General features: G+C 36.6%; 1 protein-coding gene across 9 annotated transcripts in view; it reads right to left on the bottom strand.

Moving 5' to 3' along the window:
- The window catches only part of KIF21A (kinesin family member 21A), a 92298-nt gene that overhangs the window by 40556 nt on the left and 31196 nt on the right, over positions 1-20546 (bottom strand). For 5 of the 9 annotated variants that reach the window (XM_056340361.1, XM_056340363.1, XM_056340367.1 and 2 more), the window contains exons 3-12: positions 19103-19285; positions 15809-15958; positions 14987-15121; positions 11723-11890; positions 9809-9924; positions 6448-6643; positions 5431-5620; positions 4645-4708; positions 3635-3838; positions 188-226 (exon numbers count right to left, since the gene is read on the bottom strand). In XM_056340361.1, the coding sequence (XP_056196336.1) occupies positions 188-226; positions 3635-3838; positions 4645-4708; positions 5431-5620; positions 6448-6643; positions 9809-9924; positions 11723-11890; positions 14987-15121; positions 15809-15958; positions 19103-19285 (1445 nt within the window). The remainder of the gene's footprint in view (positions 1-187; positions 227-3634; positions 3839-4644; positions 4709-5430; positions 5621-6447; positions 6644-9808; positions 9925-11722; positions 11891-14986; positions 15122-15808; positions 15959-19102; positions 19286-20546) is intronic. The other 4 variants (XM_056340364.1, XM_056340369.1, XM_056340365.1 and 1 more) reach the window with 1 other exon arrangement.

Raw genomic sequence — 20546 nt, 5'->3', positions numbered from 1 at the left:
CTCAATTCCACAATATAGGTTTCTTCTCCAGTTAAAACACTTGCTGAAAGTCAAAAAACAGGAAAGAATTTTGAAAAGCCAAATGAACTACTCCCGAAGTACCCATGAATCTGCCCAACTTCTTTTCACATATGACAACCAGTTAATTGAAATGACAGGTAATTAAAAACCTGGGAAATATTCCAACCTTCTTTCTTCTTGACTGCTTTCCTCAAGTTTCTGTAGCCTTCAAAAGCACGAGGTACAGTATTGGAAGGCCAAGCCAATGAAGGACAAACCAGACAGTGAAAAGCAAAAGTGATAAGAAGGTAAAAAAATGATATATGAGCTTGTGGAGTTTAAAATGAAATTTTAAAGATACCATCAAGAGACAACAAGTAGTAAAAAGGCAATACATTTTGACAGTTGAAAAGTAAATAGAAAACAAAGAAGCAGCATTTGTAGGTTAACTAACGTGTCACTGTCAGCAACTCTAAATTCAAGTTACACTAAGGAAGAAGTTTTAGATATGGACAATCTATTTCACTTTGATAATTACTTCCAATATGGATTCAAAAAATCTTAGTTCTAGAAAAAGCTTTCTCCTCCTTTTTCCACTTAAAATCGGCAGGTAAAACAGCAAAAATTGCAAGTACTGCCATTGAACCAGTTATATACCCTCAAGAATATATCAGGAGAAAAATAATGCACTACTTTTAAATATGCTGTAACATATTGTAACAGAATATTAATACTAACATTTTCTCATTCTTATTTTATTCTGAAAATAATACAAAGATATTCAATCTGCATTTATTTTTTGGTTTGGGGTTTTGTTTGTTTTTAAATAAAAAGCAGAAAACTGCCGCTTATTTTACTGCGATTCAAAAAGTACATGCCAATGATTGCTTGTTATTTTTTAATAAATGAACAAAAAATACGCATTGGAAGCAATGAGATGGACAAAGTTAGTATTTTTACTTGTACTTTTTCCTCTTGAACAAACATGGCTGTATCAGTATAGAACTATCCTGCATGACTTAGCAACAGAAGTGGCTTAAATTTCAAAAACTGCTGAAACTCCTCCTATTCCTACTATGAGCAAGTTTTGAGCAAGAGCTTTTGCTGCCTTTTCACTTCATACTCCTGCCATCTTCCTTCATTATCAGCTAGGAGCTAAAGACACTGAACCCCATGTATTTTTACCTCTAATTTAGTTTAATAAGTGTTAAGGAGGTCAAAAAAACAACAATCAGGTATGTAAGGCTGACTAGCAATTAAAAGGGACTTGGGAAGACTGCTCTGGGGCTTCTGATGAGTAGTAGATCACACTATGGGACACTCCAATCAAGCCTGTCAGTACTTCAGTAGTCAAAACATTGCTGTGTAAATGTTTCCAATAAACTTTATGACAGATGCTTATTAAAGGATACAGATATATAGCAGTACATACCTGCTGCTCATTCAGAAACTGGCTCTTAGATCTTCAGGCTAGCTCACAACAATTTAGGTAAGTTGCATGTATTTAAAATTATGCACCTTTCATCATATTGACCCATAACCAGGAAACAACAGATCAAGAAAGGTAGCAGATGGGGCAGAACTAGTAACTAGGCTGACCAATCCCGTTTTAATAAGAAAATGCTAGTTAGACAACTTTAAAAGTACAGCAACCCTAAAAAGAAAGAGTACAGTAAAAGCAGCTAAATGCCTGTAGGAGACAGAAGTAGAGCCAAGAATCCCTACCAAACTGCAGGGCGAATTGTCCCATTGCAACACGTTACATACCATTGCCAGTTCATGAAATTTCAACGGAATAAAAATTTACGGTGATATATCCTGAACACAGACTTTGCACTTCATTAGATAGAAGCACTGTGCAGGTAGTAAGTCTGACAGAAGCTGAGCAATATTATAATTTGATGGATTACGCGTGTAGCCTAAGGATTTTTGCTCACAACATACACACCTCAAAAATTTATAAAATATTTATTGCAAGCAGTCTGCAGATGGGCCAGTAGATAAGATACAAACCTTACCAGCACTTTGAAGACTGTGATCCCATTCTATAGAGCACAAGACCCACTTTAAGACAGAGGCTTGCCCATCAAGAGGTTTTGCCACTTATATTTTTCTATGGTTCGCTAATTCTATAACGCTAGTAGAGAAAACTGACCTCAAAAATAGCTTATGGTAAATAGTCTCTACTTCTGGATCAGGCCACTTGGTAATCTTGTGAATAGGATAATTGTCCTGGTGTGAGCAAGTATGACTGGATGTAGAAGATTCTTTCAGGGGGAAAAAATAAAAACAAATAATAATAAAAAATAAAGAACCACCATGTGTTTTCCTTACTACTGTAAGTATGGTAAACTTCCGAATGTTTTTTTAAAGTTATCGTCTTCTACAATGACAGATATTTTTCAATGTATCTAGTAACCTATATCTGTTTTCTGGTTACAATCCTATCTGGTTACAAAACCTACAATTCTACCTATTACTCAGAGCCCAACTGAACAATGGGGGCTCTATCTAAGTTTTTATTTAAATGCATGCTTGATTTTAAATTGTGTTGAACCATACAAAATCAAGTCTGTCCTTGCATTTACAGTTAAAGAACATATATTGAAGTGTTTGGCTGAAGACAGGCCAGAACATTCTGCTGATTTCAATTAATACTTCCATCTTGCCCTCAAGTTCCTACAACCATGAGGTATAAAATCTATCAAAATCCCCATAAAAGAATGAGTATTTCCTGGAAAATTATATAAAAAGGAAGAATCTAGTTGTTATTAAAATGAGTGTTCTCTACAAGTATCAGACATTTGTGTGGTGGATGGATTTATAGATATCAAATTGCAGATATCACTAACTCAAATCTACTGTATACTTCAACTGTATTTCAGGCTTACACTGTTTTAGTTTTACTCTTTAACTTGTAGAAGTCTGAAGGGCTGTTACTAGAAAGAGTAATAGATTAGAAGCGTGGAAAATTTCAAGGAAAAGGGAAAGATCTCTAATGGAATCAAAGTCCTGGAGTACACAAACAGATCCTTGCTGTACTAACTGCTGTCTGAACAGGCATTTATATCAGTGTCTATGAACATTTTAGTAGATGAGAAGCTGGACAGCAAAAAACAGCAAAGCATGATGTTGCAGAGAATTAGGAAACCTCAAATGAAAAACATTCACAAAAGCAGAAGATAAAGCAAAAGAAGCCATTCCAAGAGCTATGAAAGAATTCCCAGCTATTCAGAATATCTTTTCTTCAGAAAGCTGTTTCACTTTTGACATAAGGTAAAAAAAAAATCATCATTTTTGGTTTTGAAAAATTCTGTTAAAATTTGATGCATTTTTTAAAAAAAATGAATAAACTATCAAGATTTATGGAGAGCACCTGTGCTTTTATCATTGTGTATAGTTATATAGACAAATTCATTACAACAGAGACATTCACATTCTACAAATACTGCATACTTCACTGGAAGAAAAGATGCAAAATAAAAACACCTATAACTTCAGTGCAGAAGGAAAAGCAGTTTAGGATCCAAACCCACACAGCTACAATGAATTAATTTTAAAGTCTCAGTGGTTACAAAAATACACGGCTTCACTAATAAAGAGAAAACAAAGAGCATTATAATTCATACACCACCTTTTTTTCTTTTTCCTTTCTTTCTTTTTCAGCTTTTCTAGATCTTTCTTGGCTATATCTAGAATTTCCATTGTCTCTTTCTCTGAAGAAAGCATTGAAGCAGAAAATGCTGATGGTCCACCAAAGTATGTGGATCTTGTTGAAGCTCTTGACAAGTTGCGTCGAAGATTTTCATTCACTGCTTCGCTTTCTAGTAATTTTGCTCTTTGGGGAAAAAACAAAAAAAAGGAACAATTGTAGACCATGAATCACAAATACTGCTAATGCATGAGTTATTGCAATGAATTACCTTCAGTTCAAAGAGAAACTACAGATCAAGGTGAAGTCTCACAAGATACAAGTGTAGTAAACCCCTCGATGAGACCATTTTACACAACAGTTATGTATATTGTACCTATATCATAGACCCTAGACAGAATACATGCAAAGTATAAATGTCTGTATGTACACACAGATATACATATAGATATATATCCGCATACACTGTATGTATATACACATTACACAAAAACTACGCAAACTCTAACACTGACTGGGAATAGGCCAGATTTTTTTGATTTTTGTTTTTGCATGATACACCTCCAAGAAATAGAGAAATAAAAATATCCAAAATGCTTAATTTTTTTAAATTTTATTTAACAAGAAAGCAGGTGCTTCTTTTTTTGAAACAGTAAATTCTAAGTAGTATTTTTTCAGTACTATCCTTTATATATGAAGTCATGAATTTATAAAACAATCATTGCAAATTTTGCTGTCTTTTGTGCAACAATATCAAGTCATCGTCATTATTTAGCAACATCTTACTTCCATTTCTATTGTCAACTTAATCTTCAACATTTTAATCTTTTGTGGCCAAGACCAACACCAGATGGTCTTAGAAACTGAAGGACAACTGTCCTAAAGTAAGTCCCAAACAGGAAAATTTATTTACTGGCTTGAAATATTTACTTGCTAACACTTCCAGTAGTTTTTTTAAATAAAAATTGTTCAAATACATATTATGCAAATACCTGAGATCTTCAATTTCCTTGATATAATTATGAATCATGTTGCTAATTTCTTCATTTCCTTCTCCTTTGAAGGACAGGGAGAAAGGGGAGGGTGGGGGGAAGAGAAATATTGTGAAAGGATGATAACAACAGCAATATTTGAATATAGTTACTAGGCACAAGGTACCAGGAAAGAGAAACAGTCATATAGGCTACATGTTTAGATCTCATCTCATTTGTAAAATATATTTCCTCCTTAAGCTGCATTAAGTTTTTGGTTCCTCTGTGTTATATGATCAGGATTACTAACAGTAACAACTTCTATTTCATTTGTTTTCCATATCAGCACCTTTTAGCAATGCATATACTATAAATCAAAAGTAATCTGACAAACAATGCACAAAAAGAACAAGGCAGTCAGTTAGTCAATTAGTTGATCATTCAATGAGGTGAAAAGCAAGCCAACATTCAACCATCTGTGACCAAATCCTTACTGAAAGCAAAATATATAAGTATAGCTAAGCAAATAAATACTTCCTATCCAAAGGTATTATTTCACATTTGACATTGCAAGCAGTCCTAAATGAATGGTCAAATCAGGGTACCAAACTATTTCTATTTATAGAAGTCTCCCGAAACAGAGGAATGGTGTTGCAGAGGGGGGCCTATCCCTGTCAAAGCAGGTCCTACATTACTGTTAAAAAGGCATCACTACATTCCAAGGGACCCATGAAGGAAGAACAGAGAGAACTGATTTAAGTTCACGAAGTTAAGAAGAAGCGTATGCACAATGCACCCACAGCATACCTGCTCTGGCTAGCACTTGGTTGGCCTGATCGCTCATAAGTTGCGTTATTCTGGCTCTCAATGCATCAATAGTTTCTTGCATTGCTTTAATTCTAACACGCAGGTTATTGTTTTCTGTTTGCAGCATCGCGTTTTCATGAAACATGTCATTGATGCTTTCAACACCTTCTTCATCTATAATCCTTTTACCCTTAAGAAAGTAAAGTATAGTATTTTATTACTAGCAAAGGCTGACCTACACATGAAAAATTTTTAACTTGGCAAAGGCGGTCCACAGATTACTTGACATTCCAAATAGACACTCATAGAAAAATATAATCTCTCAAAAAGTTTGAAACAATGCATAAATGGATAGCTTTCAAAACACTGATGTCTGGCCAACACCTTAGCATTTAGGTCCTGTGAAATTCCATCTTAGTCTGAAATATAAATTCTTGAAGAGGTTATGAAATAAGATGACAATTCTTTATCAAATCAACGTACTACCTCAAGGATAACAAAGAACGACACTGTTTGGTAACCAAATTTACTGCTGAAAACATTATCCGTTTCAAATTTCAGGAAGAAATGGGCATTGTGTAGTATGAGTATTCGCCTTATATAATTTAAAATTTAATTTTAAAAACTCAAATAGTTTTAGCTGTCTGGTAAGTTTTTAAAAGCAGTACACAGTACCTGTACACATTCATTTATTCACCAGTCTAAATCGTGGTCATGTTTGCTTTCAAAATAACTATTTCTCATTGCTGAGCATGACATGGTCAACTTTTGCCTTTCAAAAAGCAAGTAGCATGCAGCACCTGTTGATGTCATTTGCATTCACTGATGTATCTGTTCTCTGGGGATGGAATCTATGTTTTCTAAAAACATCTGGTAATCACTGGAATTAGAAGTATTGTGTAAGTAAGGGTTGCTATTCAAAAGTTTTTAGCATATGGAGTGGAAGTAGCCAACAGAAAAACAAGCTGTAGAATTATAAGCATTTCAATGCAGAAGAAATCCTAAGGATAAACTTACTGTTTTGTATTCCATGAGTTCCATCTGGAGCCGTGCAATCTCACTGCGCAAAGCATTGATTTGTTGACTAGCCCTATCCTGATTAACGACCACCTTGTTCTTGATGTTCCGTGCCCGATTAGCGTACTTCAATGTGTTCAAGGTTTCCATGAAGTCTCGATCTGAAGGGCTCACACACGCTATCATGAGTGTTTGACTGCAAGTTAGAAACAGGTCAGCATTACACATCAAGAACAAAAACAGTAGAGAGAAGCTAACATGTCTTCAGCTAGAAGGTAAAGCAACAACAGTGTCTTCATAACGTATATGAAAAGATTCCTCAGTCTAACTCTCCGTAGAAGATTGTCAACCACAAAGTTCAACACATCTTGTATCACCCTAGCATTGCTTAGGAGATGCTAGATCATTAATTGTTCTACATGTAAAATTATAAAAGTAATTAATTGGTGTCCCTAGAAATCTTTTTCAAATTATATTCAGTTTGCCTAATCATACATAAACTGAGATTTAGGAACTTAAGACCAACCTGAAGTCCTAGACAGTGATTTGGATCACGTAGTTGTCCAGGACTGCCTACTCCAATTCGTGACCTGTCCACCCACTTAATCTGAAAGCTGCCTGAATGCTCACCTTAGCTGTCCATGCACGCACACAACTGCCTAAGGTATCTATTGTCTACCTTGGGCTCTCCTGAGATCCAAACTGCCTGAATTCTCCACTGCAAATCACCTCCTGCTCACCAACTGAAGCCCAAAAGCTTAACATTAGTATGTCTGGCTGTAATTGTATTTATTCCATGTTTCATAACACCACTGCTTAGAGCACTTCCACAGAAAGCAGTAGGACCTGAGCTCTAGGCCCAAGAGAGCTATAAAAAAACATGTTCCTTGCTGGTTCCTACGACACCCTCTCACCCCACATTATGGGATATGCAGGGTGAAAACACGCTCCCTGCTCCAAATGAAAGACTTAGCAGACAGACCAGCAAGAACCAGTGGTACAAAAGCAGAAACAAGGAAAAGATTTTTTTATTCCAGCCAAGTGGTTTCATCATTCAACAGGCTGATGGAGGAACTGGGGTCCCGCCCCCTGCTCCCTGGAGCACACTCATTTGACATTAGATGAGGACAACCTAGAGGAGTTAGAACCAGAGTTCCAGCTGTAGACCATCCTCTGAAGGTGCCTACACAGCCCAAATGCTCAACTGATACAGAGAAACACGGAGGGAAACACAGACTGAGCACTGCCTTCCAGCCTTTAGAGGCATTTGCTTTTCTGTTGTAAGATAAAGCTCAGGGTGGTTGTGCTAGGAGAAACGTACTGCCACCAGGGCACTGTCTGCATTAGGCAGACTGGATTCTGACTGTCACTTTCTACAATTTCAGACTGAAACAAGCAAGTCAATCCCTGCAACTGTTTGAAGCAAGCCATTACCTTCACCATACACGCTGTGAAACTAAACAGGAAAGAGTAACTAGCCTAAGGATACAAGGAAGATTCAGCTTCAGCAATTCTTCCACAGACCTCCTGCATACCTTTGTGTCAGTTCTCCAAACTGCTCGAGCTTAGTCCAAGATAAGAATATGCAAGATTAAGAACAAATTTTGAATTCCGACATCAGGATTACTTGTGTTTTCAGTTGAGAATATGATTACTCAGAGGACTGATTCTGCTAGGTATCTTGTCTTGAAAACTGAACAACTTGAACTCCACCTTCTTATCTGAATTGCATAATGGACTACTTTCTTATAAAAAAAAAAAACAAACAAACAACAAAAAACCACACACCACAAACCAAACACCTGTTCTACTCTTTATTTTACCACTTCTTTAAACTGCTCCCCCTTTCCCAGAAGTTATGAAAGTTTTCATTTGTCATATTATACATTATAAAAATCCTTTCCAAAAGGATTCTTACTTGAATAAATCAAGAAACATCAATATTTAAATTCTGCTTCAGAACTGTTACAACATTGTATCTCAAATCAGGATTATGGTGAGAATAGTAGTGATACAATGCTTTCATCATCATTAACTCAGGACTCACTCCCTGCAATCTAACCTGAATCACTACTAGCAAATCTTTTTAAAGTATTTTCAAATGAGAAACAGCAACAAAAATAATAACAACATTGTATGCTGAACTATGCAATTTCGCCTGAAGAACAGGAGGGGGAGCAGCTGTAAAATGGGAAAATATTCTTAAGTCACTATTTCAACAAGAGTGCAATTGTAGAAGTGGTTTAAAAAATGCTCATTAGCTAGTGTATTTGATATAAAATTTAGTCAAGAAATGTTATTTGAAACTATTTCTGGAAATAACTACAAAGTGCTATGCTCTTGATTTCTGCTGATTTCCCTGTAATTCTTGCCTTAAGCTTTCTGAAAATTCTAGCCTTTATTTTACTTATTTTGTTTGGCTCTTTGCTTGTCCTCAACTATGCAGTGCTGCAAGGTGTTAAAGTTGTCTCTGTGAAGAGCAGAGCAGCAATTTATGAATTCTCTTCAACTTCACCCTATGGCTCTGTGAAATGCCCAGGAAACTTCCTACCCTAAAAACAGCAGTTATCCATACTGAATTAAATAGAAGAGTAAGAGTACTACCTGGCTAAAACACACTCAACTACGGTCTATTTTGTATCTGTACATGTGACTGTTACAAAGTTTGTGTTATTTTAATAACTATGTTAATGTTTGCTTAGACAAAGCTTCCAGAGGTCAAAGCCTCTCCTCCTTGTATGTGCAGTAGGTATACAGAACAGGTTGGCACAAAAACAAACTAGTGTATCGTCAGAATTGTTTATTAGACTCAAGTCCAGCCTCAAAAAACTGGACAGATGCACCATACCCCGAGATATATAACCTTTATAGAAAGATGGCAGTGCCTGTGCTAAGCTGACTCTAAGCTCCTGTGCATGGCAATCAGAGTAAACAATGAGTGCCATTTAAAAAGAAATTAACAAAAAAAGACTCTGAAGGAGAAACACATCACAGCTTCAAACTATGCTGTAATTAATAAGGCTATAACACAGTAACAAAAATTGCTATTTATGCTGTCTACAATCTAAAGATGTCTTCACAGAAAAGGCTTATCCTGGAAATAGTAACTTTTAAGCAATTCAAAAACTCATGTCCAGTAAAGCTGTAATAGCGCTGAAAAGAACAATGCAAAAATTCTCTTTAAAATAGTTTCCCTGGATTGCCAGCATTTTCTATCATGACAGTAATTTATCTTTGGAACATCCCTCCAACAAAAGAGGCAGCTATTTTTACCATTGTTTAATGTTTATTTTACATTCTGAAGATTATGTACTCAATGCTCATTCGCAATGAAATACGTAAAACGTTCTAGTTTTCATACCTGTTTCCCCCAAGAGAGTCTTGAAGTAACCTTGTAAGCTTTGAATCTCTGTATGGTACATGAGTTGCCTTCTTACTTTTATCTCCCAGCGCACTTATTACATTGCCAAGTGCCAGCTATAAAACACCAAATCACGTAACATGCCAGTTAGAATCAGTTTGTGAGTAGTTTTATTTTTAATACTGCTATGAACTGGGGTCTACATATTGTGGAAAACTGAATATGCTCATTAAAGTTAAAAGTTTCTGATTATTTTTACATTTTACAGAGGACATCTATAAACTTTTGTGCTATCCACAGTGAAACAGATAATTTGCAGCATGGTATCTACAAGTGCTAGACGCTTAACAAAATTTTTGTGCACTGCCTATTGATATTTCATGTCAGTGGCAAACCAAAGTTAGAACTACTTCGTATAACATTTACTTTTGATGATTAAAGCTGATCTCTACTTCTAGCAGTAGAAGTAGAGCTCTAGATCCTAATAAAATTAATCTGCTTTATGCCGGATTTAGAATAAAATATAGACCATTAATACAAAAAAAACCCCAGAATTTAGAGATATGAAATAAGGAACATCTGAAGATATAAGCATTTAAGGCTTGAAATCATGTAGTCCATGGGTATCATATTTCATTGTTAAAAGGGTCTAATTCATATGCATAAAACCATCTAACATTTGACTGTAAAATTATTTTTAATGTTCAACTGCATGAACTTCAATCACACACCAAATTAAGGAATATTCCTCTAGATGGCACCCTGTTCTTAGCCAGTTCGTAAGTTTTGAAAATGGTCTTTCCGCATCCAGCAGCTGGAGATCTGCTTATGTAGCACATTTTTGCGACTACTTTGAAGTGTTTAAATCACTCTCAATTTGTTTCCCAAAGCTGAAGGCTACAATTTACTGTAAATGAAAGTTTTGTGATCATACAAAATATTACTTTTTATCATACTGATTTTCACCTTTGTGCATTCTGTATCCTATTTGTTATACCTATGTCACATAAACCCCCAAATTTCTCTTGGCTTTGTGCTTCTATCAATGATGAAATTTAACTGAATTCTTTCTCTTCCCTATAATATAATCAGAATAACTACCGAATATAACTACTGTAATGATGGCAAGAGAATCACTAAGAAAGGTTGCAGAATACTTCTGGTATGACACACCAGACCAGAAAGACAGATGTTTTCATAGTTGAAGTAAAAACGTATTTTTGTATCTTTAAAACAGAATTGCACATGGCCTACACACAGCCAAGTAACTCAAAACAAAGGCATGAAAGTACAATCTCCACTGACAATCACCAGCTCTACTTTTTGGTGTAGTTAAGTAAACGTTAATTGAAACATTTAATACAGTTAATTAAAAAACTACATAGAGAGCCAGTACACAGACAAAAAAAAAATATGAAGTGATGCTATAAATTAAAAGTTCTATTTCTACTTAGAAGTGTTTCGCCTGGGGTTGTTTTACATTATGTTTCATAATTATAACACAGAACCAGCATTTATTGATCCATTAAGTTTATTCATTGTCCATGTTTTACACGCCTATACTCCTTACAACACGCTAGTAATGTTCTCCAATTTCTCATTTTTATTTTTTTATTCTGTCAAGACACAAGCAAGTGAAAGGAACTCTACAATATCTTTTAGAAGTTAGAGTAACTATATTTCACAACACTTATAATTACTATAATTTCTAGTTAGATTCTAGTAGAACTGAGAAATTGTTAGCAAGCCAGAACCTACTAAGAATCAATATATACTATTATATCTTATGCTACTGTCCTTGTTCTGCACACAATGTGTTTCTACTTTAGTGATTACATAAAAAAAGAGTGACCCAAAAGGGAAGAGGAGAAGATGGTACCAACAGCCTACAGAAAACAAGTTGTATAGTCTTACTAGTCCGCAGTTGATGGAAATGCCTTCTTTTGCCCTTTCTCCTGTAGCTCCCGTTCGCTTTAACCTTTCAGATCCTGCTAGATCAACAAAATGGAACTTGGCAGTAAGAGTTTCAAATTCATTCATCTCAGAAGACTCAGATATTATCCTGTTATCGGTGGTATTATCCTGTAATAAAGAAGAATCCATAAAGCCTGGTAAGATTTTCACATTAACATGAGTCTACTGCAAGTTCAGTCAACAATTATTTACAGAACTACTTATTTGTCATGTACATCTCCTCCCTTATTTGCTCATTCTCCTGCAACAACAAAGGTATCTCTCTCTCAAAAAAAACCCCACCTATGTCTATTTTAATCATATGTACTAACATATCATTCTTGAAGATCCAGGTCTTAATGCATATAAATATCAATTACTTGAAGTATGAGCTACAAGTGTTTGATGGAGGAATGGGGGAGTACATATACGAAAATATACAAGTCTTCAGCAAGGTGGGCAACAAAATCCATACCTCTCCTGGAATGCAAGTCTTAAATCAATTGTCAAAGGAAATTGATTTTGCGAAAGAAAAAGAACACACAAAAAAAACAAACCACACATACAACAAATTAATTACATTCTATTATTACCCCCCAAAATTACCAGATCCACTTACCCACTTAGTCCATAAACCTGCCAAATAACTGTAAAATATTTTAATTTTATACCTCTCTAATCCCCACCATCAGCTCTCCTGTGACATGATTCTTCCACTTTATTTTAGGAATTATTTCTTTAATCCAGTTTTCCTAGCAGCCAGTATTCCACCAGCACTTCTGACTTGATCAGAAAATAAGGACAGCAGAGGGAACAAGAGAGAAAGAAAAGGTTCCTTTCTCCGCACACACCCCCCACCCAAGTAAGCTGTAATGCCTGGCACTAGACCAGTGCCTCTGTCACCATGGGGTACCTGCCCAGGAACACAGTGTGCTACAGGCAGGTACCGTAGCCTCAGCCTCTTTCCACTTCAGGTCTCAAAGCACAGCAGCAAAATTATCTCTTTTCATTATATCATCCCAAACTTTCTTCTATCAATGAGCAGAACTGTACCATATACTGTGGAGTTATATTTTACTCTAAATGTAGACTTGTTGTCAGGAAAGCAACACAACAAGGAAAATCTTTAAATCATTCGCCTCTTGATCTTCCTGGTAAGACAGCCATTGCAGGGCAATTTCTACCTATTTGTCATGGCGGCATGCAACATTCACACAGCCCAATGTACAGGCTTTATTAGGCATTTCTATCACAGTAAGTATAGACTGTTCTGGGTTTTCTTTAAAAAAAGAAACTTGGGTATTCTGCAGCAATAATCTTCAAGCCAACTTTGCCACTGCAAGGGGTAATGCACACCTCTGCAGACCAAACTATTCTCATGACGTTAAACATTTTGTGTTTACGCGATCTCCTCTCATAGCAGTTTCAGAAAAGAACAGGAATCTTGCCACTTCCACGAGATCAGAAATCACTGTTTCTGATATCTTGACATTTACACTGCTGTGAACTGCACTCTTCCCCAGCCCTCAAAGCAAGGATTAATGCATCCTTTCACTCTTGCTTATTTACGAAGTCAAATGTACATCCAGAAACTTCTGAGAAGCACGGATGGTGTAAACACGGCATGAGGAGCAGTACCTGGCTGCCTGCCCACACCGGGCACCAGTGACTGTGCACAGAGGGGACACAGCCAGTGCTGTCATCTGAGGAGGACAAAGTCCGTTGCCCTAGTAACAAAGGTCTCCCAAAACCGTTGTCTACAGAAACTTGAGCTACATCTCTCCTGGCCACCCAATAATAGCTCGTATTAATTTATATTCCAGGAGTGTTCAGAGGCCAATGTCAGGTCTAACCTCTACTCTCCTAAACAGCACAGGGAAAGAAGAGGGTGCCGTGTTCACAGATTAAGGATCTAGCAATGCCCAGCTCCAGACAGTCAAATCATCTTCCTCATATCTCCCTCAAAAAAAGAAAAAGGAGAAACAAAACACAGTTTAACATAAAGCAGAAGGCAGCCACCTACTCCTTTAACACAAGCCTCTGTTAAAAACCAGGCAGAGCCAGGCTCAGACAGTGGGGAAGGCTGCAAGTGCACCAGCGTAGGTGGATTTCTGGGCTGACAGCCTGTGGGAAACAAGGCTCCCAGATGAGTTGCCTCACTCCCCATGTACATGGAGTTTTCCACAAAACCTCTGAGCAGACAGTGTCACCACACAGTGACTGAGTTGCCCTGTCCTGGCTCGAAGTGTGATGCCAGTCCCTCCCAAGTCAGAAGACAGACAAGCTGCCCACACCACCAGATCCACCGTTTCAGCATGGAAAGCAGGAAGAAGTGCTTTTAAACAGGTGTATAAAGCAGGTCTACATACCACAAAGGACCAGGGAGCGACTCTCATTTTGCCTGCAAATGATTATTTGTAGTGTTAAAAAAAAGTGTACACCCACCCACCCCAAAAAAAAGCACTACAAATCCAATACACTGTTCACGCTTAAATATGTGATATCTATGGGTATAATGCTAGCCAGATACTTAGGAGTTCACCAAAATATTTTAAAATTCTGATATTTTTATAATAATTAAATCGAGTCCCCCTGAAGCTATTGTAGTTTTCAGCAATATGTATTTATTCAGAACTTTCCTCTTTACAAGATACACCAAGAACTGAACAGTCACATGAAAAATCTTCTACAGAGTAGCTCCGAGTATGTTCATAGTTCAAATTTCAGGTTAAGTACACAGACTTAATAAAACGTCTGAACCCCAAATAGATATTTAAGATAAACACACTAAGCCTCAGAATCGAATGCTTTTCTACTTGCTCCTTGTTGGATATCAACACTTAGTCTGGAATATCCCAACATTTTCAGTGAACCAACTGCAAGCTTAAACCCACTAACTACTAAAACACTTTAAAACGCTTTCCCAATTAAAGACAAATTACATTTTAACTTTCTTTCTTGTGTATGTTGCAATGAAATACTGAAGAAAATGCTAGAGGAGGAGAACGGGCAGAGTCATGTGAGAGGCTGCAGTTTATGGTTGCCTCTGGCTAGAGGATGGTTACATATGCACAGATTAAATCAAGTTATTATAATGCTTAGCAAATTCATCAAGCGTGATGATGAACTGCAGCTTCTTTACTAAGTGCAATTCAAATAGCACTGGGTACCAAAACAATATTCACATTCACTGAAGTGAAGTTTAATAACAGCAAAGATACATACAGTGTTAAATGCAGGACAGACTCTGGTTTGGCATAAGTGTATAGTAAAGATAGCATGGGACCGTGAGCTCTGAACGTTCATCTGAGTGCTGGCAGTGGTTCGAGACAAAGCCCCCAGCTTCAAGCACTGCATCATCTAGAAAACAATCAAGAAGTACATTGCATTGCTTGCAGTTTAAATAACGGGTGTTCCTATAACATTTATGGCTATGGATATAAATAAGCTTTTTTCTTTACTATGATTTCAGTTCCTATATGCCAAAAAGCACAAAGATTCTTAAATAAGCAAACAAAGTATTTTTGGTGACTTCTGAAAGAAAATACTTAAGTCTCTTTCCCCTCTTTTTACTGTCCCCTAGTAGTAACATAGCAATCTTCCACTCACCTGTGACAAAAATTGTACAATTTTTGTACAAAAATGTGCAATAACATTTGCATTCAGATTTGCAATGTATATATATAGCAGTTTACCTCACATCAGTCATACCGCAAAGCCTTCTTGTCACAGGAAAAATAGGATATAAGATTTGGGAGGTCAGATTTACACACATGCCAAAAATGTCTCTCTCCACAACTATATTAATGCTAGAAACAGACTTTTGCTACTAAGTGAAACTGTTATGCACTTAATATCAAACATTTATCAGATTTAATGCTGCAGAAACTAAAGAAAATAAGTTTCAGCTAAATTTTACAACTACACTGACCCAGATGCAGATGCTAACAAGCATTACCTCTATTTGTAACAGCTTATCAAAACGTACAGATAACATTTTTAGAATGTACATGGTATGCTACAGAGTAATTTATTTTCAGTTATCACCTCCGATTCTCCATTCACAGTTCGGGTTGTAACACCCACTGTATAAATTCCTCCTGCTGAATCTTCATGTATTTTAATATTTGATTTTTTATTCTTTGCATCAATATCACGTGTGGTATCAAACAGATCAAGAATTTCTTCATTGTAAAGCTGAAGAGGAGGAAAAAAAAAAAAAAAAAAGAAGAAAACATTACTTTAGGAAGAAATTCCTCCAGCCTAAAACATCTGTGCATGGCACATAGAGTTCTAAAATTCTAAATGCCAAGGCTCTCAAAAAATGAGGTTGTGAAACACAAGGACAACAGGATGACGGACAGAGCAGCTGCAAATTAAGTCACCCACACACCTATTACACCACCCAAAGAAGGAGTAGCTTCCTCCACGTAGTCAGGTCTAGGAGAAAATTCTTTGGTGGGACCAGGGAAGGGGAAGCACTTTATGCCAGCAGAACAGCGGCAGCAGTGGCTTCTGTGGCTGGCACCTGCTGTCTTCAGATTTGACCTTGGGTTTTCCTTTTGTTTTGTTGATTCAGTTGGCTGCGCCCTCCTCCAAACACTTCAAACTCACTCCACTTGCTCTCCCTGCCACCACATCTCTCATCTCAGCTCTCACACCTTAATAATTCTGTCTTTCTTTCATTTAGATAGGTTAAATTCCTTCCAGGGCAGGAACAACTTACAGTAGTTTTGGTGCAAGCTGCTTATTAAAGGCATCAACCAGCAGGCCAAAAAAATGCCATGGCATGGTTTCTTGCACAGAGTTTGTATACTTTCCTCCATACCATAGCTACACTCTGGTGCCCTAGATTTGTTTACAACTTTCAGGCACAATTACATGAGCAACAGCAATCATTTACTCCATGTTTCAGGCTGCTTAATGTTTACTGTTTGTTTCACTGGGTCTCCTGAAGGTAAGTACATGTACATTTAGTGGTCTTTCGACTCAGTATCGTCAAGCACTTCACAGACTTTTAGGTCAGTAAATTATATCTATAACCAGGAAAAACAGGAGAAATTATTATGCAGTTATCTATGTTAGAAGAGATGGATTATCGTTTCACAAGAATGTTTTGAGTTTAGGAAGGGTGTTTAGATCCAACTGAAGACATCTGGACAGACAAAAAAAAAATAATAGAAAAAGCAGCACCCCACTGGGAATGTCATGGCTCAGGTCTCTGCTAATGTACACTAGAACAGTTCCAGTGTCTTTAATTTGGTTATATCAACTCACTTCAGCAGAGCTTAGGCCAGACTCAAAGTCCCCAGGTAAAAGCCAAAGAACCACTGCAACAGATCTGTATTCACCCTGTACTTTCTCATATGCTGAAAGCAAGAGGATTTCACTTCTCACAAGTGCAAATCCATCCCTGAGAAGAACAGGCTCAGCATCTGTGAATGTAATGCTTTTAATTCTTTATGTATTATAAAGGAATTATATTTTATTAAGCATAAAAACTGACACCGCAATTTAGAGAGGATCCTGATAATGCACCTACAAGTGCATGAGACTCCATATGCCCATCCTTTTGTTAGCAGGAAAGCAAGGAATTAAGAGAGGCAGACTGCAGCAAGCTGGAGAAGCAAGAAAGTAGCTAACAGAAGGAACAGTTCCCAATAGTTACCTAGCTGTCAGACTTCAAAGTTATTCCAAAATAAAACCTTGCTTCAACTTGTTCAATGACTAAATTATTGTTTATGTAATTCAGCTCTAATGGTAGATAGGATGGGAAGAAGAGGATACTTTCTGATACAGGAATAGTGCATAATACCTAACTAAACAGCAGAAGCTCTTTCTGGGAAAGTTCCAATTTAGCCACAGTACAATAAAAAAAGTCTACCAAAACAAGTGATATCTTGTTAAAGGAAAAAAAAAAAAAATATTACATACACCATTTAACCTTTCTCTAAATTAGATAAACAAGACAGGCTTGAAATATGTTGTAATGGTTGCAATTCCGCTTACCATTATCACTGTAACATTAAATTATTGCTCTGTATTTTGGGACTCTCGCACCCACATTTGTAGTTAGGTCAAAAGACTCAAGGAATTCAGATTAGTTTATTCCTTAAACTACTACTGTTGCAGTTGCCTAAGCAGAAATGAAGCTGCAGCTCCCCAATGTTCAAACAGAGAGAAGAGTACAGCATTCCCGTGGCCCATGCCCAAGCCTTGACTCTCTCTAGGCAAACATTAGCCAAAGCGATAAAAATTTCTGCTTAAGGTTAGTGGTGACAGACCTATAGCAGCGCAAAACTAATGCTAGCTTGTTAATCTTTAAAACAATTATAGGAACATATGATTAAAGGGCCTGGTTTACCTCAGGAGTAATAAAACCAACAGCTTTTTTCTTGGGTAATATAAAAGTGGGGAATTTCTCCCCAAAAGCAGATAAAGTTGAACATATATATATACACATATATACATACATACACACACACTGAACTAAGTAATACACATTTACACTTGCTCTTCCTTAAATAGATTCTTCCTCTCCGTCTGCTTAAAGCATCAGATTTTGCAGCTGGGTAGTGAATGTCAATATGTTGCACCCAAATCAATCAATTTAAAAGAATAGTTCCACAGGCAGGAAACACAGCGTAAAAGCTGTAAGACAAACCAACAGCTGCTGCAGGTTGGAAAGATCACAGATGTTATGGCCTGTTTTACCAGTAGCTGTGTCTACAAGAAAACACAAGGGGAACAGTTTTCTCACAGCACTGACCCATGTTTTCCTCTGGGTCTAATGAAAGAGGGAACAGTGACACAGAAGCCCAATCCTAAACCATGGGGATCAGAGAAAGAAGTATTTTTCTGCTAGGTTTCTTCTTTGGTGAGAAGAATGGAACAAGTCTCCTGAACAGATTTTGAAAGCTAAAGAAATCAATGGCAAACTGACAAAAGCAGGCATACATAGTCCCTATTTAAAGGCACAGAGTACAACTGATTTTTTTTTTTTTTTTAATAGTTTCTTGCTTAAGGGTCTGTAAAGAATTACAAACAGGCAAGAGCAACAGGCCCCATACACAAACATGTGCTGCAAAAAGGGATAAATGATGACTAATATAAGTATTTCTACACTTCAAAATAAAGCTGTAAAGGAAACTATTAAAATAATTGGAATAAGATAAAAAGGCTCCTTTTCAAAAATTAAAGAACTGAAGCAAACTCCATAAAATTCTGTTTTGAAATCTTGAACATTAATTCAAAACATCTTGTGGGAAAAGAATGTAGAAGTAGTAACCAGAAAAAAAACCAAAAAAAAAATGAAGCTACACACACACATATCCTGTTTACCTCTAAAAACTGTGCATTCACTTTAAAATCTGGAGATGGAAGTCCTTGTTTAATAGCAGCTTGCTTTTTTTCTTCAATACATCTAAAAAGATGTTTAACAGCACGTGATATAATGCCTTGTTCCTCTTCTGTAATGTTGACATCAAATCCAGTACCCATAGTGTATGTTTTACCAGCACCTGTCTAAATTGAAAAAGTAGTCACTAGAACACGTTAATAGTACCAAATCACAGTGAAATGTAGTTTGTGAACACTAGTGCTAGGTAGTGACTAGTAGTTAGTCTGTCATCCTTACAATACTAACGTGCACAACAACAGGTAGTTTTGAAAAACAGATAAACAGCAGAAGTGGGACAAACTTTACTGTTTATCCACAGATCACATACAAGACGACAGGGACCAGTCCAATCTTTCATAACCTTTCCCCTACAAACATCACAAACTGCTTACATCAGCCCTGAGCTATCATCTCCGAGGTAGAAAGAACAGTTAATGTTTTCAACCAAGACTGTTAAATAAAGCAAGTACTTTGGAGGCAGAAGTAGCATTTGCAATTCTTTACTGAAGTAGATCAAATTACTCCCTTAATTATGAAATCTGAATATCTCAGGTAGAATATTACCATTGCTCTCAATTTATAGACAGCACTGAAGGATACAAGCTATACCTTCACCAGGAAAATAATTAAATGTGAAGTCCTATAGAAGATAAGGTAATGTGTTTTCACTGAATTAGCAGGTCAGGTCCAAGACAAAAATAGTATCACACAGCTGAGCATAATCTACTAAACTGGATCTACAAACTGCTTTGTTTTACTAGGACTAGACTTCACCTAGCCAACTTGAGATACGACATTTAACAGTGGTGAAATTCAGCATGCAAGACCAAATTTTATGCAATCAATTCCAAAAGGAATATTCAGAAAACAATAATGCATTCTCTACATTGTGCTCAATGATATTTCAGCTTTGAGAAGTAAAATGTGTGCCCAGTGTACTGAGAGGGTGTGTTCTCTATGAAAACTTCTCTGACTTTAGAATCTGATCTCTACATTTTGCCCACACTGTGGCCTGAATCTCCCTAGGATCTGTTTTAAAAAAGCTTCTCTTCCCAGAAGTGCCTGAAAATACTGTAGAGGGATAGATAATTGCTCAGAAAACAATGTCAGTACAACTTATCTCTATATATCAACTGCTTAAGTCACTAATTTGTTTTGCTGCATTGGGGCGAATTCAGGAATTACATGGATTCATGCTATTTGCAGCATTATTATTAATCAGACAAATATATCTTCTGTGTTTTAATTGCCGCTCTGCACAGAATCTATACAAACTCCTAAACAGACTCCTACAGGAGACCACATTTAAAATATACTATATTTTAAATATAGTATAAATATAGACTATAAAAAGACAGGTTAATGCATTCCAAAATTTTAGAGAAA

Source organism: Falco biarmicus, chromosome 5 (assembly GCF_023638135.1).
Source record: "Falco biarmicus isolate bFalBia1 chromosome 5, bFalBia1.pri, whole genome shotgun sequence".
In the NCBI taxonomy this organism is placed as follows: Eukaryota; Metazoa; Chordata; class Aves; order Falconiformes; family Falconidae; genus Falco; species Falco biarmicus.
This window is presented reverse-complemented; position numbering and strand designations above follow the sequence as displayed.